The sequence below is a fragment of the Nicotiana tomentosiformis genome, chromosome 11 (assembly GCF_000390325.3).
Source record: "Nicotiana tomentosiformis chromosome 11, ASM39032v3, whole genome shotgun sequence".
Lineage (NCBI taxonomy): Eukaryota > Viridiplantae > Streptophyta > Magnoliopsida > Solanales > Solanaceae > Nicotiana > Nicotiana tomentosiformis.
The window spans coordinates 29,438,581-29,464,251 of record NC_090822.1 but is presented as its reverse complement, the minus strand read 5'-3'; the positions used below and the strand labels follow the sequence as shown (position 1 = coordinate 29,464,251).

At 36.8% G+C, this 25,671-nt stretch overlaps 2 protein-coding genes across 4 annotated transcripts; both read left to right on the top strand.

Moving 5' to 3' along the window:
• Positions 1-20,487, top strand: LOC104118889 (protein NUCLEOLAR FACTOR 1). Of its 2 annotated transcripts, XM_018778508.3 has the most exons (25): positions 10-240; positions 343-465; positions 635-755; positions 1,455-1,543; positions 1,813-2,002; positions 2,667-2,802; positions 10,270-10,393; positions 11,444-11,544; positions 11,664-11,795; positions 13,737-13,817; positions 14,479-14,660; positions 15,297-15,369; positions 15,828-15,887; positions 16,004-16,042; positions 16,131-16,219; positions 16,340-16,404; positions 16,542-16,588; positions 17,617-17,676; positions 17,979-18,050; positions 19,181-19,210; positions 19,307-19,401; positions 19,538-19,643; positions 19,855-19,917; positions 19,995-20,057; positions 20,162-20,487. In XM_018778508.3, the coding sequence occupies exons 1-25, from the start codon at positions 225-227 to the stop codon at positions 20,234-20,236; spliced, it is 2,232 nt and encodes a 743-aa protein (XP_018634024.1). In that variant the 5' UTR covers positions 10-224; the 3' UTR covers positions 20,237-20,487. The 2 variants fall into 2 exon arrangements, with proteins under 2 accessions (XP_070044009.1, XP_018634024.1); XM_070187908.1 differs by lacking the exons at positions 19,855-19,917; positions 19,995-20,057; positions 20,162-20,487 and having other exon boundaries at positions 1-240; positions 19,307-19,441.
• LOC138900675 (cytochrome b561 and DOMON domain-containing protein At5g47530-like) lies at positions 20,252-25,671 on the top strand. Of its 2 annotated transcripts, XM_070187909.1 has the most exons (5): positions 20,252-20,288; positions 21,164-21,278; positions 21,795-22,241; positions 23,845-24,108; positions 25,127-25,671. In XM_070187909.1, exons 3-5 carry the CDS (start codon positions 21,798-21,800, stop codon positions 25,409-25,411), a joined length of 993 nt encoding a protein of 330 aa, XP_070044010.1. In that variant the 5' UTR covers positions 20,252-20,288; positions 21,164-21,278; positions 21,795-21,797; the 3' UTR covers positions 25,412-25,671. The 2 variants fall into 2 exon arrangements, with proteins under 2 accessions (XP_070044010.1, XP_070044011.1); XM_070187910.1 differs by lacking the exons at positions 20,252-20,288; positions 21,164-21,278 and adding an exon at positions 21,289-21,562.

The following is a 25,671-nucleotide window of genomic DNA, read 5'->3' as shown; positions in this document are numbered from 1 at the left end:
GCCTTTTTAATCTTTTTTGGTTCTACTTTTCTATACATTTATTAAAGTCCAATTCGTAAAACCCGGTTCAAATAACACCTTCGGCGGCGCCGTCTAACCGGTCGAAATCTTACCCGGTTCATCAAACGCCACACAACTTCGCAAAAATTTCAGACAACCTTAAAACCCTTCTCTTAAACCCTTCGAAAAGAAGCAAACTCTTTTCCTCATTGAATTGCAGCACAATGGGCAACCAACGAGGTTGTTTACTCCTCAATATCAATTATTGTTTTTGTTTGTTTTGCAACTTTTTTTTTAACTTATCCGTTTTTTTTTTCTTTTCGTGTCTGAAATTTGGTATAGGCATTAAGAGAAGAGTTGAACAGAAACCTTTTACAAAGAACGAGAATATGAAGAAGAAGAAGAAGAATGGTCGATTTGGTAGAGAAGAAAAGCTCAATAGAAGCCCCTCTCCAAGTGTCTCAGGTAAACTCATTCAAACCATAAATGATTGTGAAGAAACTCGTAGCTGTGATACATGAAATACGATAATCAGAGTAATAAAAAGAACCGATTTTTCCTTGTTTGTGTTCTGTTATTTGCCGAAAGTTCTCATTTTTTTAAATCTTTTTCTTTTTGGGTGGTGGGTTAATAGCTGATTCCGGAGAAGAAAACTCGGAGATAGAAGAAGTCGAAGCACAAAAGGAACAACAAGAAGAAGAAGTTTTGAATTATAAGGAGCCAACAATGTATGACAGTTTGTTGGAGTCATTGAGGTAAAAAATATAGTTGCTTGTATCTGTCAAATACTTGTGATGATGGTTGCTTGAATTGTCAAATGCAGGTTTTATTTGTGGAAGAAAATGAAAAGTTTTGAGTGTTCTGTATTTGGTTATGTTTTTTATGTTAAACTATCGAGCTCTATATTCTTTAAATTAAAGCAAAGTCGACATCTTTGGTACACAAACAAAGTTACAACACATAATCCACCACATAAGGTACTTTAGGAAAGGAAGTATCTTCTGATGTGAGGAACTTTTGCATTTCCATTCTCTGTACCTTATCCAACTATTAGGCTTGATAAGCCAGTGAATTAAGATTTGTTGCTGCTTCAAGGCATCATGATTCATGAGGATTGTGTTGTTTATGTATCCTTTTTATGCGTCGAATTGGGTACCTATAAAGTAATAATGGTTTTGCAAATAATTGCTTATGCTTTTGTAAAACAACAAAAGTATGCATCAATTCAAACTAGTTGAGGCCAATTATATGAATCTACAATATTGATTCCGCTCCATTTACTTAGTTTCTTTGTGATTGCTGAAATTTTGTTGGATTATTAGGACCTTCTTGAAACAATGAATTCTAATGGTTGTGGAATGTGACGATCATCTCCTTTTTTCATGTATTTTGGAACCATTAAGCTGCTTGTGATTATATCATGAAAATGGTTTGTGAATTGCGTGCAATTGTAGGACAAAACGAGAAGAATATAACACAGACTCAGAAGAAAATGAAGATGATGTTGAGCAAGCTCATGGTGCGTCTGATGATGAAAATGAAGGTAAGGTCTTCAGGACTAGTGAGAATTTCTGCATCTTACTCTTAGTTGTGTGAACGTTATTGCTGGATGTTTTATGCTCTTTATTTGCTCTTACATTCCATAATCTTTGAGTTCCTTAAGGTGGTTATTTCTAATTCTAAGTTGTTTAGGGCGAGACCGGGACTTTTAGCACATATAAGTAAGATTGGAAATGAATGGTCTTTCAGAAATGTCAACTCTATAGCTGATCTTAAATTCTTTTTTTCTTCCAATTTTGTGTTTGGAAATAGGCAGTGATAGTGAGGCTTCTAGACTTTGCGAACCTGGTGCTAGTCTACATGGAGGTGGTCTTGGTAACCCCGTGGGACAGATTGGAGGTACCGAAACTGACGACGATGATTCGGAGGCCTCTGGTTCAGATGAAGAACAGGAATTGAGAGTCATTGGTCAACCTACCAAAGGGGCTTGTGCTAGCACGAGGTCCGACTAGTTTTAATTGAGTTTGTCGCCTTTTGTTTTATTTCCCTTTCATGCTCAAATAATTGTGTTTGTTCACTTGTTTATGTTTCATGATTTTGTTGGATTAAATTCTCGATATAATGCACATGTCTCTTCCTTTGGGAACAAATCAGAGTACATTACTTGTGCAATATTACTGCCAGATTGCTATGAGTTTCAGATTTAAAAGACTGGGAGAGTGTTTGGTTTTGGTAGTGTCCACTTGCTTTAAATGTTTGGTTGGCTGAAAAAGACTATTGGACAAAAGATATGTTAACACTGTATTATAGTATATGAACATCTACTTATCATAAATAGTTAATTAGTGGAAATATCTAAATGCTTCATTGACAATCCATCACAGACAAGATGCAGTGAATCATGTGCCATTCTGAATCGGTTGCTTCTTTTACTCTTAAACTGCATTCTTCCACATGAAATGTGCACATTAGTGATGGTTTTGTTGTATCACTTGCTCCTCAAAGTTGTCCTGGTTTGAAGGAGAAGATAGGGTAATAATAATCTAAAGGCAATTGGACTGATCCAGATCCAAAGCTTGTACTAGGTTGATGGTTGAGGAAAGATTTTATAAGTCAGAAGAAGTTATGAAAATTCTTAACCTAGTATGTTCTTTCCATGCATGCAGCTCATTTCACTCTCATTTGGATCACAAGTTATCCAAAGAAGAAGTTGACATGCTACAGAAAAAGAAATGGACTTACAAATGGGTGGTAGACATATCAAATTGCAAGTGGAGAGGGACACGCGAATGTTTTCTGAAGGTAGCTTTGGCCTTCTTTTTTTTTAAATATTGCTATGCTTCCTTATTCTATCGTTGATTGTTTCATAGCGCTCATACCTGTCTTCGCACTCGGTTGTTGTAGTTCTCCATTCTTTCATCTCTTATATTCTGGGCAGAAGATTGTCACGACCCAAAATCTAACCATGGTCGTGATGGCGCCTATCGTGTTACAAGGCAAGCCTATTTTCCAAAATATTTCTACTAAACCGATTATAAGAATTTAATAAAACATTTCCAACATTTGAATTTCTCATAAACTAAATCAACTCTAAATATAATATAGAAAATACGGAAACGAGCCCCAAACATCGGGGTGTCACTAAGTCATGAGCGTCTAAATCTATGAACTAAGAAATGAAACTGTCTAACTGTCAATACAATCCAAAAGAAGAAATGATAAAAGGAGTAACAAGGTCCTGCGAACGCTAGCAGCTACCTTGCAATCTCCACAAATACCCGGCCTGAACTCAACGATCGCCGCGCTCTAACTCACCTGAATCTGCACATAAAGTGCAGGGTGTAGCATGAGTACAACCACCTCAGCAAGTAACAGAAATAACTAAGGAACTGAGCAATAGCGAAGAGCTAAGTAAAACAATCCAATTATTTATTTTCACAATTTAAAAATAAGCAGAAATAAATAGGTAAATTCCATAACTCTGTAAATTCCACAAAGAAGTTTAACAGATAAATGCAGCAACAACACAAATAAATACAACCTCACAGCAGTGTCACTCCATCACTCATCACTCACACTCAGCACTCAATACTCAAAACACTCTGCGCTCACTGGGGGTGTGTACAGACTCCGGAGGGGCTCCCAAAGCCCAAGCGCTAAGCACAGACAACTCACGTGTCATCATATCAATACCTAGATCCGCACGGTCAACTCACGTGCTACGCGGACAACTCACGCGCTATGGTATCAATACCTGGACCCGCACGGTCAACTCACGTGCTACGGTATAAATACCTGGATCCGCACAGTCAACTCACGTGCTACGCGGACAACTCACGCGCTATGGTATTAATATCCTCACAACCATGCACTCGGCCTCACTCAATCATGTACCTCACTAGCCTCACCATCATTAATAATAAGGGAACACAACCCGCATCGAGTATCACCGTATATTAGCAATTAATAGAGACTGAGGTAAACATGTACAATAATTTCTATGACTGAGTACAAATAATGTGAGCATGAATAAAGCCTAAGCATGATCTCTAACATGAAAGCAAACAAGTTCAACAACAAATAAACACATAACCACAAATAATAGCCATTAGGCCTCACAGCCTCACGGGACGGACCAAGTCTCAATCCCTCGTGGTGCACACCCACACGCTCATCACCTAGCGTGGGTATCACTTCCAAGCAATCACGTGATGTCAAATCTCCGGATTTATACCCTCAAAGCCAGAGTTAAAACTGTTACTTACCTCAACAAGATGAACCCAACGTCGAGCAAACTAATCAATACTCAGGAAATTTCCACTCCGTGCGTATCCACCTCTGAATGCCTTCTTGTCTCCTCAATTCAATGCCAACGATCCGAAACTGAAATTCACCCCTTAATGATAATACAACGATCTACTATACTAAGCAACTTCAATCTACAATATCAACATCCATTGGGACCAATTTAGTAAAAAATCCCATAGGTTCATTGTATTCATAAATTTCATCGCCAAGATTACCATTCACCTTCTCTCTTATTTTCTCAAAAGTACTATTCATGCCATGAACAAGAATTTTATAATCCAATCTTTCAACCATTAAAACTTGTAACAAATGCTTCAAATACTTCTAACTACTCATAATAAACGAGTTTGAAGCATTGGAATTACCTCTAGTAGATCAATCTTGAAAAATCACAACTTTGGTGATTTTCGTGTTCTTGAGGATTTGATGATGAAATCTTGTATTTGGATGTAAAAATGATGTTAGAACTCATGTATATTGAGTGATAGTCAACCCAAAACATCATTAACAACTTACCTTGGTTGATTGGACTTGACTTGAGCTCAAAATTGCCCCTTCACATCAAGAACCCTAACCCCCAAATACACAAAATACCCTATTTACCCGACCTTGTATTTATAGGCCCAGATTTCTGGGTTTCGGATGCGGACCTGGACGCTATGGCAGCACTTCACTGCCAGCCTCTCTTTCGGACGCGGCCTCGGATGCTTCGCATCCGCAGGCTCCTCCGCTAGTCTTTGGTAATTTGGTCATAACTTCTTGTAGGAATGTCCAAATGACAAACGGTTTGAAGTGTTAGAAACTATACTCAAAGACCATTAATTTGATAGGTCATCCACCACATAACTCCTTATATATATATATATATATATATATATATATATATATATATATATATATATATATATATGCTCGTCCAAAGTTTGGTCTTGTGCGTACTCATTTGCAACTTTAGTCTATCATGAAATTCTCAACTTGACTTGCACTGAGGGCTCTCCCTAGACCCCACATCACTTATAATATGACTCGTACACTTATTATCATATCTAATTGATATCAATTCCATTAATAGACCTCGTCTTCACACAAAATAATATAATTAGTGCACATCGACTTTCTTAATAGCGCTTAAGTACTTCAAAATTTTCCGGGGTGTTACATTCTCCCCCATTTAAGAACATTCGTCCTCGAATGTTTCACAAGTCACTTCTAAGAATAGAGTTATCCTTATACCTCCAACCATTATACATAGGAACTCATGACTACATCAATCTCATACTTCCTTTCAAAAATTTCAACTTACTTATGGCCCTTAAAATTTGGCTTTCTTTACAAATTCGTAAAAATTTTGGCAGAGTTTCCCCTGTAACTAGGCCGTCCACCTGCCAGAGAACCCCAATGGCTCAAAACAAATCCGTCAGGACTGAATCCTTCTAACTCAACCAAGCTACAAAGGCCACCAAAAACCCAAGGACATTGCCACAAAACACCTATAGAACTCATTACCTCATACACACCCAAAGAACTAATCATACACATTACCATGCCGATCCAACCTACTACCAAGATGTCCTATCTACCCGAGTCCCTTCTGAATTACCTTCAAATTGATACTTTGCCCCGCCATAACGCCATAATCCTCAACCCAGACTCACCACACGAGACCCAAGCATAAAACCACACCGCCCTAAGGCTCATAAGCTGCTAAATACTCTCTTAAATATCCCCCAAAGTACCACAAGCACGCGCTCATACAATCAACACCTCAGTGCTTAAGCTACAGTCAAAAACCGGCCTCATGTCCTCCAGACTGGCCCAACATCAACGCACAGAAATTACATCTCGCACCTCATCCAGGGAATCACAAGCCGTTGATGCACAACTGATACCGAGCGCTCATGTTCGCATACAAATGCGTGGAAGAAATTCAAATAGTTACACTTCAAGCTGAATCATTAACGCACGAAAAGAATTCAAGAATGTGAAGTTTTCCTAAAGGTTCTGCAGCCTCTCGAAGATAAGTACAGACGTCTCCGTACCGATCCGTAAGACTCTACTAAACCCGCTCATGACTCGTGAGACCTATGTAACCTAGGCTCTGATACCAACTTGTCACTACCCAAAATCTAACCATGGTCGTGATGGCGCCTATCGTGTTACAAGGCAAGCCTATTTTCCAAAATATTTCTACTAAACCGATTATAAGAATTTAATAAAACATTTCCAACATTTGAATTTCTCATAAACTAAATCAACTCTAAATATAATATAGAAAATACGGAAACGAGCCCCAAACATCGGGGTGTCACTAAGTCATGAGCGTCTAAATCTATGAACTAAGAAATGAAACTGTCTAACTGTCAATACAATCCAAAAGAAGAAATGATAAAAGGAGTAACAAGGTCCTGCGGACGCTAGCAGCTACCTTGCAATCTCCACAAATACCCGGCCTGAACTCAACGATCGCCGCGCTCTAACTCACCTGAATCTGCACATAAAGTGCAGGGTGTAGCATGAGTACAACCACCTCAGCAAGTAACAGAAATAACTAAGGAACTGAGCAATAGCGAAGAGCTAAGTAAAACAGTCCAATTATTTATTTTCACAATTTAAAAATAAGCAGAAATAAATAGGTAAATTCCATAACTCTGTAAATTCCACAAAGAAGTTTAACAGATAAATGCAGCAACAACACAAATAAATACAACCTCACAGCAGTGTCACTCCATCACTCATCACTCACACTCAGCACTCAATACTCAAAACACTCTTGCGCTCACTGGGGGTGTGTACAGACTCCGGAGGGGCTCCCAAAGCCCAAGCGCTAAGCACAGACAACTCACGTGTCATCATATCAATACCTGGATCCGCACGGTCAACTCACGTGCTACGCGGACAACTCACGCGCTATGGTATCAATACCTGGACCCGCACGATCAACTCACGTGCTACGCGGACAACTCACGCGCTATGGTATTAATATCCTCGCAACCAGGCCTTCGGCCTCACTCAATCATGTACTACCTGGATCCGCACGGTCAACTCACGTGCTACGTGGACAACTCACGCGCTATGGTATAAATACCTGGATCCGCACGGTCAACTCACATGCTACGCGGACAACTCACGCGCTATGGTATTAATATCCTCACAACCATGCACTCGGCCTCACTCAATCATGTACCTCACTAGCCTCACCATCATCAATAATAAGGGAACACAACCCGCATCGAGTATCACCGTATATTAGCAATTAATAGAGACTGAGGTAAACATGTACAATAATTTTTATGACTGAGTACAAATAATGTGAGCATGAATAAAGCCTAAGCATGATCTCTAACATGAAAGCAAACAAGTTCAACAACAAATAAACACATAACCACAAATAATAGCCATTAGGCCTCACAGCCTCACGGGACGGACCAAGTCTCAATCCCTCGTGGTGTACACCCACACGCTCATCACCTAGCGTGGGTATCACTTCCAAGTAATCACGTGATGTCAAATCTCCGGGTTTATACCCCCAAAGCCAGAGTTAAAACTGTTACTTACCTCAACAAGATGAACCCAACGTCGAGCAAGCTAATCAATACTCAGGAAATTTCCAATCCGTGCGTATCCACCTCCGAATGCCTTCTTGTCTCCTCAATTCAATGCCAACGATCCGAAACTGAAATTCACCCCTTAATGATAATACAACGATCTACTATACTAAGCAACTTCAATCTACAATATCAACATCCATTGGGACCAATTTAGTAACAAATCCCATAGGTTCATTGTATTCATAAATTTCATCGCCAAGATTACCATTCACCTTCTCTCTTATTTTCTCAAAAGTACTATTCATGCCATGAACTAGAGTTTTATAATCCAATCTTTCAACCATTAAAACTTGTAACAAATGCTTCAAATACTTCTAACTACTCATAATAAACGAGTTTGAAGCATTGGAATTACCTCTAGTAGATCAATCTTGAAAAATCACAACTTTGGTGATTTTCGTGTTCTTGAGGATTTGATGATGAAATCTTGTATTTGGATGTAAAAATGATGTTAGAACTCATGTATATTGAGTGATAATCAACCCAAAACATCATTAACAACTTACCTTGGTGGATTGGACTTGACTTGAGCTCAAAATTGCCCCTTCACTTCAAGAACCCTAACCCCCAAATACACAAAATACCCTCTTTACCCGACCTTGTATTTATAGGCCCAGATTTCTGGGTTTCGGATGCGGCCCTGGATGCTTCGCATCCCCACTTCACTCCTCTTTGAAGGTCGGATGCGGACCTGGATGCTATGGCAGCACTTCACTGCCAGCCTTTGGTAATTTGGTCATAACTTCTTGTAGGAATGTCCAAATGACAAACGGTTTGAAGTGTTAGAAACTATACTCAAAGACCTTTAATTTGATAGGTCATCCACCACATAACTCCTTATATATATATATATATGCTCGTCCAAAGTTTGGTCTTGTGCGTACTCATTTGCAACTTTAGTCTATCATGAAATTCTCAACTTGACTTGCATTGAGGGCTCTCCCTAGACCCCACATCACTTATAATATGACTCGTACACTTATTATCATATCTAATTGATATCAATTCCATTAATAGACCTCGTAAACACAAAATAATATAATTAGTGCACATCGACTTTCTTAATAGCGCTTAAGTACTTCAAAATTTTCCAGGGTGTTACAAAGATCTATTAGGCTATGCTCAAGTAATATGAGTTTGGTAAATAAATAAATAGTGGTCTGTGATTTTCCTTACTTCATTGCAGAATTGTTGGAGCAACACATATCTTCGCTGGACCTAACATCCAATTTAGTGGAAAATTTGCCGATAAATCTATAGAGTATTTTTTATCCAAATGATTTGGAAGTGGTGTCCTGCTTAAAATCTTCTTGGATTTATTTGCCTATTTTTCAAAAGGAACAGAAAATAGTTCATGGGCAGTGCGTCCCTAGGGCATAGTTTAAGTGGCAAACGTTGAATACTTAGGTCACATGTTCGAGCCCTGTACCATGCGAATTAAGTGTGGTGTTTAATTGGAGAAGGGTAGAGGGGCGGGCCCCTTATCCCTGAGTTTCCATGGCTGCGGTTAGTCCCAAGGGTTGGCCCCAGAGGGATTTCTTGTTCATCCCAAAAAAAGGGCTTTTTTCACTTTTAGCCCGCGCCAAAAGCTATTTACATTTGGTAGCCGAAAACGTATATAGAATTTGTATAATTTTTGTATATAACATACAAAATGTATATATATACAAAATATATATATATTTTTGGCTATTATTTTAAGAGCGGCTATACAATGTCATTTTCCCCCCAAAAAAGTAGTTCATGGACAGTGCTGTTGCCGGAGGTTAATAATTTTTGTCCATCTGGTAGGGCTTCCATTTTTTTCTAGGGTTTTTTAGGATTGTGGTATCAATTCTCATTTTGCATCTGCCTTTCTTTAGATCCTTGTCAATTCCAATTATTTGTGTCAAGCTTCAAACTTGAAGGTGCGGTAATACCCTAATACTTATTGTAGTGCTTGTCTTGGTACTCTGCAGTTCCTTTATGAATTTCTCCTTTTAATATCCATTAGTCTAAACTTGTGTGTGCGTTCTGTTGTTTCTTTTTGGGATAAACAACTTAAGCCTGTTAAGGATATTGACAATCAAGAACTCTCTTTTCTAAAATATTACTCCCTATATTTGTATTGAGTTATATGTGTACTATGTTTTTGATGCTTAATGGATGAGTTTAGGTCATATTTTGTAGGTGACTGTGTTAGGTTCACAAAGGAATGTCTTTTGTTGCATTGCTGAGTAGAGGCAAACCTTACAATACCTAACTGCACTGCTCTATGCTACATCAATAGTCAATACGTTCAACGATTTTAATTTTATGCTTTGCTTTTCCACAACGATCTTCCTATTCAAGAAGTTGCATAGCTATTCTGCAGGAGCTAGACGGCTTCTTATTTCATGGCTTGAAGCCGACACTATACAAGCATTGGTTAGGTATCTATGAGAAGTCTGGAGGGTCCGATTTTGATTCATCAAAGCAGAGATTATTTTTCTCCCTCTGTAAGTAAAGCCCATCAAGTTTGTTTTGGTCATTTACTCGTATTAGATTTATCAAATGTATGTTGTCTGTGGTTTGATGATTGGTGGATAGAACTATGTGCCTGTTTCTTAGTTATTTTGCAATGACTTGTGGAGGATGTATAAATCGCAGTCCGCAACCCTCAGAGCAGATCATTAGTGCGACTCCAGCACCCGATTTCTTTCAGTTTGCCAATCAAAGTGGTTGTATCACTTGTTTCCTGATGTTTTGTGGTTCTACATTGATAGTTGTGGTTTAATAACACCATGTATTTTTGTCTGAAGTAGTGCTTCCTATTAGGTGTGATTTAGTGAAGTTAAAGTAGAGCAATGAATTTGGTTATCAATAAAAGTAGAGTAATGGATTTGAGTTAATCTTGTGGCGAAATTAGAACAAGAAGAGATCGTTAACGGTATAGAGATGTCCTAGGCTGCATTATCAGCTACTGTGTCATTTTGCGGTGAAAATACTTGTGGAGTTGTTATATGTATGTATTTGATTTTGTAAATTTTACACAACTGGAATTGTTCCAAGTGCAATAATTGTATACATGTAATTGGGCACAGCAAAAAGTAAACAAAAATGAAAAATAAAAAAGGATGGAGGAGGGAGAGTGTGGGTGGCTTGGTGGAGGATACAGGATCACCAGATTGGAATCGTCATAACAAACCTCAGTGTGAGCCCATCTTCTGCAGCTTTTTGCGGGCAGGTTTGCCAACTACGCGACACTTATGCTTGTGTATTGTAGTAGGCCTGGTGGATTGGTCGAGATGAAGGCAAGCTGGTCCAAATACTATAATTAACCCCCCAAGGAAAAAATAAGAAGACTAAAATGCTTCACTACTCTAAACTTGACTTATTGCAAAAAAGGTAAAATGCTTGACTATGTATTCATACTTGACTTATTCTTGCGGCGCCGCTTTTGTGGTTAACCTGGTGAATTTTATCTTGCTGTCCATGTATTACTTTCTGTTTCTTCGTTCTGCTATTTATAAGTGTTGTAATTGCTATGACTTCCTTCATTCATGTAGGCAACAGCTACCGGGATATTTTGCACCACAACAAGAAACCCTTCTATCTCAAAGGTCTAGAAGAAGATTCAAATACCATGGATGCTTATGTTATGCATTCTGTAAGAGCATCTGCTAAACTTCTTTTCACCATAATCTCTTTGTTCTATTTTGCGTGATGTAGTTCATATCCAAAATTGCAACCATGTCTTGATTATTTTGAGGGAATCATGTTATGCAGCTCAATCATATATTCAGAACTAGGGATCTTGTAAAGAAGAACGAGGCGAAACTTGCTAAGCTTCAGGAGAGTGTGAAAGCAGATATCCTTAATAATGAAGCTTTTCTTGACCGTGGCTTTACTCGCCCTAAGGTATGTACCTATTTTTGTCGTTATGCTTCTGAAAATGAAGTCGTGAGAAATAGACACCTGTTATGTATGTTATGCCGATTCTTTATTTGCCTTGACGTACCCGTTGGACGGGTGTGATAAGGGGTTATTATAGGGTTGTGAGTATTTTGGGTGTGATAAGGGTCAAGGATGTGAGTACTTTGTGCTGATTCTTAAAAATACACTAGAACTAGCAAAAAAAACTTGACATACTCGCACCAGATATTTCCCCACACCAGTACTGGATACGTATCCGCGAAGGAATCCATGTGATGTAGCTTGGTAAGTTTTGTTGAAGGTGCATCGTTGTCTAAATTTTAGACAATCGGGGCTTTGATGTGTGAAATTGAGGTTATTCTTAGAATTATATTTGTATATGGTAGTGTAGTTATTTCCTATTTGTGGGGAATTGTGTGACTTGGTTAAAAAGAGAAAATACCAACCTACTCTTCGTACCTGCACTTTCCTGACATTACCTTTTGTATTGTCTGCTGAAGTTCTACTCTTAAATGCTATATCATACATCATAGTTATGATGGAGTTGGATTATTGCAGAGGAGACTACTTGAAGTACAACTATAACCTTCCGATCCTGCTCTTAGTCTTTTTGAAAGAGATACTTCAACGTATTCCACCACTGACCCACCTTTTATGCGTATCAATCCTGATAGTTGGGTTAGCCTTTAAGAAGTTGAACCACAACATTTCCCATTTCCAAAGAATCAGAAATACCTGATAAAATTTCTTTTTCGACTAGGATCGATAGGGCCTTTTAATGTGTTAGGCACATGTGGTATGCCCTTCTAAATTCTTTTTTCGTGACTTGGTAAACGTGCCTCCTTAAACCCCTCACGAGGGACTAACAGTGGCTATTCCCACTTCTTCTCTCGGTGATTCAAACTTCCGACATCTTGGTTCGAAGTGGAGTGCCCTTGCCACTAGAGCAACCTCTCTTGTTGATATGTCCTACTTATTCTATGATCCTAGTTCATTTTCTTCTTTTCTGCTTATATATTTCACTTGTATTCCAGCTGGGCGGATTAATGATCTCTTAAAAGTTTTTCCACTTCCAATCACCCTCCACTTCCAATCAAGAGGTTGTGAGTTCGAGTCACCCCAAGAGCAAGGTGGGTAGTTCTTGGAGGGAAGGATGCCGAGGGTCTATTGGAAACAGCCTCACTACCCCAGGGTAGGGGTAAGGTCTGCGTACACACTACCCTTTCCAGATCCCACTAGTGGGATTATACTGGGTTGTTGTTGTTGTTAAAAGTTTTTCCCAATTAGCTGCGCCAATGGATCAGATCCCTATGGATAAGCTTATTCCCCTCTGGAGGTTCAGAATCCACTACCTTTAGTCATTTTATCATAAGATTTTCCTTATTCTCTGTCCCATAGAAGGGGAGCCTTGGCGCAATGGTAAAAGTTGCCGCCATATGACCAAGAGACCTCTTACACAAATGCAAGGTAAGGCTGCACCCAATGTGGTCCGGCTCTTTCCCGGACCCTGGCATAGCAGAGGCTTTGCGCACGGGGCTGCGCTCCTGTCCCCCTAACATTAACTACCTGCTCAACTCTGTCTTTAGACATAGCAAAAGTACAGTTGACTATCACCTGAGTCTTAGGAATTAACAGTACTTTTGAGTTCCGCTTACGGCTCTATATTCTGGATTTTAATATGAGCATGATCAATTTTCAAATACATTTCTTGGTGACAGGTTGGCTTAATTTTCTTGATGAACGTGCTTTTTTGGTTAGATCTGTTGTTTAATCTGTACCAATTTTTGTACAATGATCTTGCATTTCCTTGTGGTCGTTTTTGTACCCTTATCATTTACGAAGCACTGTGAAACTTATAGTGGTGATCATTCTCTTGTGATTGGTTAACTTGTAAGAATATAGATCATTTTCTTGTGATTGGTTCAGGTTTTGATCCTTCTCCCTCTAGCAAGTGTTGCATTTCGGGTAGTCAAGAGGCTGATCGATTTGACACCTCCTAAATACAAGGTACATGAGCTTTTCCACTTTTCTGAATTCTCATGCAAAATATATCAGCAGTGCCTTCCAAGATTTCTGCATCAGGTTCCATTAAATGCTTTTATTTTTAATAAGATGAAATGCTTTGACCTTGTTGGAGTTGAGCAAGAGTGTTGTTGCTCATGCTGTTGCTGCTTGACCTAGAAATTTATGTTAGTTGCTGCAAAGTGCACAAAACTTTGCCTAGTAAGATATTATATTGACTCGTGTTGGGGATCAAGCAACTTGCCATAGGCACCTTGCCATCGTAAGATAACATATATCAAGTATGTGCTATTTCATTTTTCGCAGCAATATGCAAACTTCTATTAATCAGTTTGCTGTAAAACGGAATTACATGTCTGATCTTGCACAATGTAGCTACTTCTAGAAGACTTGATCTATGGCCCTGTCATTTTAGGGCTTGATGTGAATCTTTAGATTTCTGGAAAAACGTATTGACCTTGTTAGATGTGAAATAGTTAAGACTTAGAGAGAATCATAAAGTGGAGCCCATAATTAAGATAAAGACATTATTCAGTTAGGTGCCACTTAACCAAGATCAAGTTGCTTATTTTGGCATCATGTAGGCTTGTTTTAGACGGCGATATTGCTTCTTCAGACTATATTAATGTGGTGTTGATTCCCTCAGTCTAATGTAGAGGAGCGTGAACGTTTCTATAGAGAATTCGGGGCTGGAGTAAGCGAAGACAAGGAGGATGAAGATGTGGTCGAAAGCACTGAATCAAAAAAGAGCTTAAAACCATCTGATTTTCAAGCATTATTTGGGGGAAATAACAATGATCATTTCATGCTTGGAATTAAGTTCACCAGGTATATTTCTCAACTCTGGTGAAATTGCCCAAACACTTACTGCATCATGAAAGCTGCACTTCTTTTTTCAAGTGCTTTTCGACTTAGATGCTCTATATATTGCTGGTAAGCGTTACTCAATGGAAACATAGTTTGCTCACTTTATTCAGTCATGAACAACTCGCATAAGTACTATGTTATTATGCAAGCAGGTTCCTATGGGAAAAGTTGAGTTGGTCTATCTCAACTCCCTGCATGTCATAGTAGTCCTTGATACACATTTTGCTAAATAAAATCACAATTTATAAAAAGAACGAAGTCATTTAATGAAACCCATAATTTTAAAAATGTCATGTATGTTCATGGCCGTATTGTGGCTATATGCTTTTACTTGGTTTTAATCTAAGTAAGCTTTGCCTACCAATTCATGGATGTGGCACATAGTTCAATATGGAATATATGCAATACGTGAAGATGGATAAATCGAGACACAATCTTTTCTTACAGAATAGAGAACACTCATAAGTTAATGAAACTGTGTACATAGATATGAGTAACTCCACTGAATATATCAAAATTTTGGAGAAATCCATATGGAGCATTTTTATGGTCATTGTTTTTCCTAATGCAAAACATATGCATGTTTTTTTATTTTAGGAGGAGCATAAAGTTGTACGGTGACTTCTACTCGTCAGACATGATTGTTGCTTCCCCACTTGGCCTAATCACTGTAAGTTTGCTAATACATACACTTGTTTGATTCTCATTGCTCTTTGTCATTTTATGGTGTTTAGATCTTTCATAAAATCTTTGATTCTCTCTTATGTTTGACGTATATAGGATACTTTTCCGGAATACAGAAAATGAAAAGAAAGTTATCTAAAATTCAAAGCAATAAGTTTATATGATAAAGGGATCTTGAAAATTGTCACCTCTTGACTGATTTTTTTTTTTGGGGGGGGGTGGGGGGGCTTATATCTGTAGTATGCTATACAGGGCTAAGCAAACATCATGCGTTGTTCTGTAGCCTCAGAACTCTGTTCTTGTCATTTCTATACCCTGTTTCAATATATCAACAGATTTGCTCAAAGCTTGTTCTCTTATGCTAACACTCTGCAGCTCTACTCTATAGTAGGAAATTGTTATAAGTTAAGCTGTGACTAACTTCTTATCGATTTATTCCTTCAGAAAATCGGGGAGGCAGAAATGTTTAAGGAAAAAAATGTTGATTATCTTTCTTCTATAGAGGTAATCTTTGTTTGTATTGTGATATTAGTTTGGAAGTTTATGGTTTGTGCTCTAATCTTTTTTAGTAATGCTCATTACCTTTTTATCAACTAACGGTATAATTACCATTTGAGCAGATTCTGATTGTTGACCATGCAGATGTCATACTGATGCAGGTAGTTTGAAAGTTCATCTATGCCCCTTGGAATGATTTAGTGTATGTCTACATTTTATTATCTTTTGTTCATATTTTTATACTCGCAGAATTGGTCACACGTGAATACAATTGTTGAACAATTAAATCGGATACCTTCCGAGCAGCATGGAACAGATATTATGCGCATTAGGCAGTGGTATGCTCGTAAGCTGCTCCTCTTTTTTTTGCCTTATTGCCAACTTCTGTTATCCATTAGAACATGTTGCAGAGTGATGCTTTTTGCTAATAATTTGCTTTTTGTGAATGTCAATTCTAGGTATTTAGACGGTCAAGCGCCATTCTACCGCCAATCTATAATCTTATCTTCTCATATAAATCCAGGTAGTTCACAACTTTTGTGTGGTGTTTTAGGCAGTGAAGATAGATGCTAATGATACAATCTTTAAATTCTGGTATCATTCTTGATAATTGTTTTTAATTAGGGCCTAAGAGCTAAAGTTATTTTCTGTCCTACGCAGATATCAATGGGTTATTTAACCATCATTGCCTCAACCACGAAGGAAAGGTCTGTCCATTTGGCATTGCATAGAAATAACAGCCCTCTTTTCTCTGGTGACAATGATTTGAAACATTGGGATAGTAATAACCCACCTTTTGACAGTTCTTTTTGTCATCCCCTTTCCCTCGGTTATTACCTCTGGTGTTTGGTGTATCATAAGTTGGTGAGTTGGGGGAAGAATAAGTATTTTGGGCATTGTTTGAGCATCTATCGGGAAAAAGATGTATATGCTTTTTAGAAGGGTACAAATTATTCTTGATCTACAAAAGAAAAAGGGGACAGGAATTATTGGTCCACTTGTTAAAGCAAATTACTGGACCAGTCTGATAGAATTATTTTGTTCACCCAAATTGTTAAGACGTTGATAGCCTTGTCATCATGGCTGAACTAAATTATTCGCCCATTAACTGCTGATTTACAGCTATACTTTGAAAGTTGTAATATTTTTCTTATAACCAAGAAATCCCCGAGGACCCGTGATGCACGGTTCAAAACTTGGTAGATAATGGACCTACCTAACCCTCTACCCTTTACTCTTAAATACCGGACTTGTCTGCAGCAGGGTCCGAACCAGGAAGTGGGTCTAAACCACACATCACTGGCTGCGCTCTTATCACTAGACCAAAGCCCTGGCGGCACTTTGAAGCTGTAATTTTAGTTAGTTTTTTTCCTGTGATTGAAAACATCCTCCACTTGACTTCTCCATTCCTCCTTCCAGTAGCATTGCTCTATGAGGATGATATACGTGGCTAAACTTATGGAAAATGATGAATAAATTTCCATTATACAATATTTTCTAATTAGTGGGAGATAAAAATTGTAATGTGAGTTTAATATGTAGTTCTTCTTACTTTATTTTGAGTTTTGAAGGGTCGCATACATTTGCTCTTCGAAAATATAACATAAAATACGAGAAAGTGGCTAGAAATATCCTTTGTACTGTCCAAAATTATCAATATGGAATTCCAGCATGCTTACATTCTGAGGATGCTTAGAAAAGAGAGATATTGCTTATCTAAGTGCTGTATTTTCAGGTCAAATTGGCAAGCGAGTATAAAGGTATTTTACCAAAGGTAGTACTTCAAATAAGGCAGGTGAGTAATAAAAGTATGGTCTTATAGTTATGTTTAATATTTTAGCATGAATACGACCAAATTCCAGTGTAAGAATTTCAGTTTATCAAAAGGAATACATCAAGTTTTGTGTCTGTAGTTATGTCACTTTTTGATTATGTTGATAATGTGACTACCTCATCTAAAATTATTAAGTTTGAATCTTGTCTGGCTTCTGTTTTATTTTATAATTGCTGACATGAATTTGATTAATCATGTTCCTGTGGAAGTACTATAGATTCCTTTCTCTGCTTATGGGTTTTTGCTATTTCTCAAACTTGCAGATTTATGAGCGTTTTGATGTGAAGACTGCAGAAGATGCTGATGATGCTCGGTTTGACTATTTCACAAAAAAGGTCTGTTATCCTTCTGCATTGTCAGTCATTTCTCGTCATGATGACCTGAGTCAAAATATTGTGGTGATATATTTCCACAAGTTCAGACATAAAGCTTGCTCCGCCTTTGACAAGATGGAATGTATTTCTAAACTGTTAAAACTGATATCCACTTTTTGTTGTTGTAGTGCCTGTTTGTTTTCTTCACCTATATTAATCAAAATTTTGTCAAATTCTTTAATCCATCCCCCCCCCCCCCCCCCCCCAAACGCAACACAAAATAAAGGGAAAAAATAATGAGAGTGCAGATAAGAAGTCTCCAACGGAAGTGAGTATGTCATCGCTAAATGGATGATCAGTAATCTGAATAATAAGAAATAAGCTCCGTAATTCATGTCAAACAGCACCTGATCTTATTATTGTATTTTGCTTGAGTTAACATAACTACTGTCCGACTGTCTGATCTGTTTAACTCCATTATTTCTGCTGTGTTATAGAGCCACCAAATGATTCATCCTTTTGCCTCTAATTTTCTTAGATCCTATATTGTCATTAATATTTTATATCATAAGTTCAACTTTTTTCCCTTTTTAGTGATGACGCTAGAGATAAGTCAATAGCAATTTAAATTCGCTGCCGTCTAGATGGGTATGTATCAGTGTAAATGATTATTTTGCCACTTGATACTCTAATCATTTTTCTTGTCTGTATAAAACGTTTGTTTCAATTTCAACTTGATAATCTAAAATATGTTGGTGTATATAGACTAAAATTTTATTCAATACAATCGCGGTACCTCCCATTTCTTCTTTTGTCTCCTGGGCTGTTTATGATCTGCATTTGTACTATTTTTTCGATGTAAATAGAGACAGTCTTCTTTCTTTGGTAATTGTCATTTACTCACTAGTTATGGAATTGTACATTATTCTGTGCATGTGAAAGAATTTGAGCATCTAGTCAAATAAGGCAATAAATGGAGTAGTCCGAGATCTTTGTAAACTCATATGGCATAACTATATAACCACACACCCTTCTACACGTGTAACCTGATTTTGTAAAGTTAATATCATCATCAAATCAGTTGGTCTTACAATAGTGATGTTCTATTGGTGTATGGTCAAATCTCACACTGGTGAAGTCTGTTGTTTCAGGTGTTCCCCAAGATAAAGGATTCCATTCAGGTATCATCATCTGAGCTCGAGAAACAAATTCATTTTTCTTAAGCATTCAGCTGTATGAGAAATTGTCTTTCCTTAATTATTTTTTCTGTTCTGCAGGGTGGTATAATGCTATTTATTAGCTCTTACTTTGAGTTTATCCGAGTAAGGAATTTTTTGAAATCACAAGAGGCATCCTTTTGTTTATTGGGAGAGTGAGTAACATCTTGTGTTCAAATTGCTTTGCATTTCTGTGTATAAAATCGGATTTTGTGATCCAAGTGGTCTACTTGTTATTATATGAGTAGGCTGTTCTGGTTTTAAGGTTCAGTTGTTTGTCTTTGCTTCTAGGTACACTGAGCAGAGTGATATATCTCGTGCACGAGTGTGGTTTTTCAACGAAACGAAAAAGATTATGCTTTACACTGAAAGAGCTCACTTCTATCATCGATACAAGGTTCTCTATCTTGAGTGCTATTCATGCTCCCTTACTTTCTCCACTCTTTTTCCTGCTCAATTACACAGCCATTTGGCAGTTAATGTTGGTATTGATCTTGTTTTCTTTCACAATTATCGGTTGTATATCCTTAGATTCCTCTAAAAGATATTATCAGTCTTCTTTTATTCAATGTCTGCATAATAATAATAATTATTTTCCTGGAAATTAGATACGTGGCATCCAGAACTTGATCATATATTCACTTCCAGAGCGGAAAGAATTTTACCCAGAGGTGATCATCTCTACTTCAACTCTCCAATTAGGATTATATGGTAGTTCACATAGTGATCTATTTCATTTCTCGTGCAGGTTGTAAACATGCTACAGGGGTCTGCTTCCACTGTTCTATTTTCTCGTTTTGACCAGCTTCGGGTATGACTTCAAATTCCTCGTATATAATTATGAGTTCATTCGTATCTTGTATGAATGCTTTTGTCAATGTACCGTCTCTTAAATTTACTTTCACTTGAATTCAGCTTGAGAGGATTGTTGGCACTGCTGCTGCAAAAAGGATGATAACATCGGACAAGGGTGTTTTTGTCTTCTGTTAAAAGTGAAGTTGTTTGGCCAAGGAAAAGTCCTGCTCTCAAAATTGTGAAATTGGTAACATTATTGAGAATTGATTTGTTTCAAATGTTCTTTACATTACAAACCTTTGAACTCAGTCCCTTCCCTCCCAGAAAGCATTTTTGGGGCGAGTCAAATGTGGCTACCTAGTGGTTTACATGGAAGGTGTTTTAGGACATCCTTTAAATGGAATATTATCCACTGTATTTGTGTTTAGTATGAGCTTTTTTCACGATTTGCCACCTCTTTTCTAGTGACGAAGGTCCTTTTTTTATTGGTTGAGAAAGAAACGATTCTTTACTTTGATATAATTTACATTCTTACTTATACGACCTTAGCTGAAACAGCTTCTTAATTCTTCTTTCAACAACCCAAAGTAAAATCATGAAAATAACTTGTTCAAAGACAAGTGGAAGTCTTTGCAATTCCATTATATATACTGAATAGTGAATACGTGAAACACATTAATGTTGGAGTATGCAATAAAGTGTGAAGCGTCTCACTTTGGTAAAAGCATTTTATTTTAAACAATAAAAGCAACAAAAAGAGGAGTAAAGTAAGTACCTAGGAAGAGTAACTAAAACACTGCTTTAAGCCTCACACTTTGTTCCCAAAAAGAACATCAGATATTATCCAAAAAGTGAGAAAAATGAATAAAGAAAACAGAACAAATACATTACTTCTTTTTAACTCCAATTTTTCTGACTCCATGCAAAAACTCATGGAAAATTTTCCCCTTTTAACTTGGGTTGGCTCTTATATATACTGTCCTACCTTGAGGTAGAAACAGGAGAAATAGAAAAGGCCAATAAAAAAGTGAAGATGTCTCCATCTTGTTTAATATTTTTGGTCTCAAACTCAATCTTCCTTTTGTCTTTATTTTCAATTACAATTCATGCTCATCGTTGCAGTGATGACTTCTGGTCTGAAGCCCTCAGCAGAAATCTAACGTTATGCAAGAGGTACGAACATAGCAATGGGGTTGAGTTTGCATGGAATTTGGAGAACAACACTCATATCCTCCAGGTTAAATTGAACTCATTACTTTCATCTCGATCATAAGCACATGCACACAAAAATAAATTATGTTTGTGATTATATATTTAGATTAAATTCATTGTATTCGCACACTAACATTGTGTAATAGAACTCCTTTTGCTGTAAATTAGTTACACTGCAAGTATATATACATAAATTTGTTGAATAGTAGTTCAAGGGGAGTACTTTTGGCGTAACTGGTAAAGTTGATGCCATGTGACCAGGAGATCACGGGTTCGAGCCGTGGAAACAGCCTCTTGCAGAAATAGAGGGTAAGGTTGCGTACAACGTACAATAGACTATTGTGGTCCTGCCCTTCCCCAGACCCCGCGCATAGCGGGAGCTTAGTACACCGGGCTGCCCTAGTAGTAAAAATGATTCAAAAGTCGTGTTTGGCTGCGGTTCAAATCTCAAATGTGACCTTTTTTTTTTCTTTTCTGAATTCCCTTGTCAAAATTCCTGATTCTGCCACTCCTGACTAACTATAAATTCTGAATTCGCCAGGTAATGGTAGGAGCTAAATTACAAAGTGAAACAGGATGGTTAGCCTGGGGTTTGAACTTTGGACCAGAACCAAGAATGGTGGGGACTCAAGCTCTTATTGGTATCAAGCAGATAAATGGTTCATTTCTTGGTGACAAGTACAATGTCACAGAATATATCAAAATAGAGTGCAAATTGTTACCTTCTCCTATTGATTTGAATGTAAGCAAATTGAGGTTTAGTTCTCTGAGTTTTCAATATCACATAATAGAAGCAACTATACATCTTCCTCAGTCAGTTAGTATTTCAAGAATTAATCATGTTTGGCAAGTTGGAAAAGTTGCAGCAGGAATGGAACCCAAGATTCATGATAAAACTCTCCATAACTATGATGGCACAGAGACCATTGATTTGGAGACTGGCAAATCTTTACGTTTTAGAGCTGCTAAACGTCATCATGCAAGAACTGTAAGCCTAATTAACTTTGGATCATTCTTCTTAATTACTCTACTCTCTTTTTTCTCTTGGTACTGACTGTTTAAATCTGCATTATCTTAAAATGCTTTAGCAGGTTATCTGTCTTATTTTTTATATTACTAATCTCACTTATCATGAACGATTGTACGTAGTAATTGTCTTTCTTCGTAGCATGCATGCATGCAGCCTTGAAACTATTAGACATAAGGAGCACACTAATGAACGGTAAGGGGTCGTTTGGTCCAAACTCCAAAACAAGGTTATCCCACGATTATACTCTTACGGTTCGTTTGGTACGCGGACTAAATTATTCTGGGATTATAATCCTAGTACTAATTTATAACACATGAGAGATAGGATAAAATAATCCCACATTTGATGGGATAAAGTGAGATAAGATGGGATATCCTGGATTAAGTTTGGGATTAAATTTATACCTTGTTTGGTTGGCGGTATAAATTTATCGCAGGATAAATTTATACCTCAAACTAAACAAGGTATTAATCTTATCCTATATCTTATCTCACCTTGATTATAACTAGAATTATAACTCAGATTATAATTCCACCTTCTATGTGGGATAAATAATCCCATAATCAGTGGAGAAAGCATGATTTTCACCAAAGGGATTTAAAAAATTTAAAAAGCTGGCACGCAAAGAAGTTAATGGGATTCAACATCTAATATATATATATATATGAGAAAAAAATTGGCCTTACATAAACAGTGTAATTTTCGGGGCTGAATCCCCTTTCGCCCACGTAGTTCAGCTCCTTCCCATGATTTTGGTATAAATTTTATCATGCATTTAGCTAATACTCACAACCAAATACTGAAATTTATAGTGAGATAACCCCATAATTCCTGTAACAAAACGTCTCCTAACGAGTGCTTTAAAGTTCTCTTTTTTTCCTAGCTTCTTCTTTTTCCCAAAATTTTATTTAATTAGAAGCTAAAATGTAGAAATTCAAAGTTTTAGAAAGTACTTTAATTTACCAGAGACCCCATACTACTCGATTACATTTTGTTAAGTGGTATAACAGATTGATGTTACGTTTCTAAGACGGCTTTCAAGCCCTTTTATCAAAAGATGATAAAAATTAAGTCCTTTAATTATAAGATTTGATTTCGCCATAATATGATTTTTTTTTTTTCTCTCACAATTACGTACTCTTATTTAATACTTATAACTAACCTTAATTTGGAATTAAGGCGTAAAATTTTAATTAATTACTGTATTATTTAATCTTGCTTAAACCATTTTACCTGTGTATTTTTCTTGTAAACAAATCACAATTTCCATTTATTTCTGAAGCATTAACACACAGGTATCTAAAATCAAAATTTTGTAATAGGTCACTCTTGCATATACCAAACATATCAAGTAGTATCTATTATTAGATATTGAAGCGCGCTCGACTATTTAAAACAGTAATTTTTTGGGGATTTTACACATATAGCTGGTTGAATTCAATGTTTACTTAATCTAATCGGTATATATAAACTATACACGATAATATACAAATTATATATACATCTGCCAATTATTTAGATGAATTTCTTTTGCTTAATTATATTATTTTTGTATATGCAGGCTCATGGAATACTTAACATTATTGGTTGGGGTGTAATCCTTCCTATTGGTGTGATAATAGCGAGATACTTCAAAAAGGGACCAATACAATGGAATAAACATGATGAATGGAAACATGCTCATAAGACATGTCAAGCATTTGGATATATTATTGGTGCAACTGGTTGGGGACTTGGACTCTGGCTTGGAATTTCTTCCAAATATTACTCTTTTCCCAAACATGGAGCTTTTGGCATCTCCATCTTCACATTTGCCACCCTACAAGTAAAACACACTCTCTCTCCACCTAACTTATTGGAAAAATTTTTTATCTACGATCAATGTTTACATCAAAATCTATCAATACAATAAAAAAGAAGTAAACGGAGAGTTATTTTTTAGTTTTTAAATGGAATATTCGTTATCATAATAAGTATTCGATTAAGAGAACTATTATCGCGCTAAAGAACATGCTCTTCCTTATGGTCAACCATATTAATTATTATATTTGTTATTTTTCTTCCAGTGATGGATAAAATGCTTCCGTTTTCAATAAATCTTTCACAAACTCTTTTACTACTAACCATAGTTTATTAATAGTATGTACTCTCATATCAATCTATCACTTAACCATGATAAACTAATGGATTATATTTTGTGTGAACACCATGTGTAGGTTGATATTTTTCTCTTCATTGCATTTGCCCCGATCCCTCCATTTAAAGTTACTATTTCTCCATGCCTTTGAAATGATTCACTCGTATAAAGTGGCAAGATCATATTGATGTCTAATCAAACATGACTAACGTGGGATTTGAAGTTGGAGTGCAGAGGATAATTTTGTAACTTTTTTTCTCTCTAATAAAGCCATTACTCCAATTATATATACTCTATGAATAGGGATAATATAAAAGTTCTTTTACAAGAACGGGGTATGTATAAGTTAAATACTTCTGATAAAATCTCTTTAGAGAAAGGATTTAAATAAAATTAGTATTAAAAATATTCATTCTACGTTCTTCCTAATTGAAGTTTAGCGATTTCAATAACTTAATCCATGATATACACCAAAAATGCATGGCCAGAATTAGGGGTGGATGGGGTTCATTTTAACTGTTTTCGTCGAAAAATTAAATTGTGCATATAATATTTAATTTCATTAATCTTACGTATATATCTTATATAATGAATTCTCTTGGGTTTTTTTTGCATATTTTTATTTTTTTGAATTCTCTTGATGAAAATCTTATTACCGCCACTTGTCAAATATCTAATTAATTATTTGGTTAATTTTTATATACAGGCGCTGGCACTGAGATTAAAACCCAAAAAAGACGATGAACTTCACATATACTGGAGTATGTACCATCATTCTCTAGGGTATGCATTACTTGCAGTGATTTGTGTCAACATATTCAAAGGGATAAAAATAATGCAAGAAGACGACAAGTGGAGACCTGCCTACATCGCAGTTATTGGCTCTCTTACTTTCATCTTCTTAGTCTTCGAAATCATCAATTGGCTCCAATTCAAAGTTGAACAAAAGAAAGAGAAAAAAAGACGATATTCGCCGACAAATGAAAATTGACACACAAGGAAAGTAATTCTAGTATTTCATGACACACTATAATTCTTCTTCGGATAAAGCCTAATGAAAAGCTCTTTTGGGTGTATGATAATGGTTAACAATTTAAGTAATTTCATGAGCGCGAAAAACTTTTCCAGATTTAATATTTTCTGTTTATTACTATTTCTTTTTCATGTTTGTAACTGAGGTCCTAGTGCTATCGTTTTCATCAAAAACAAAACGCCCCTCCCCATATATATGATGTTTGAGATTCAAAGCAA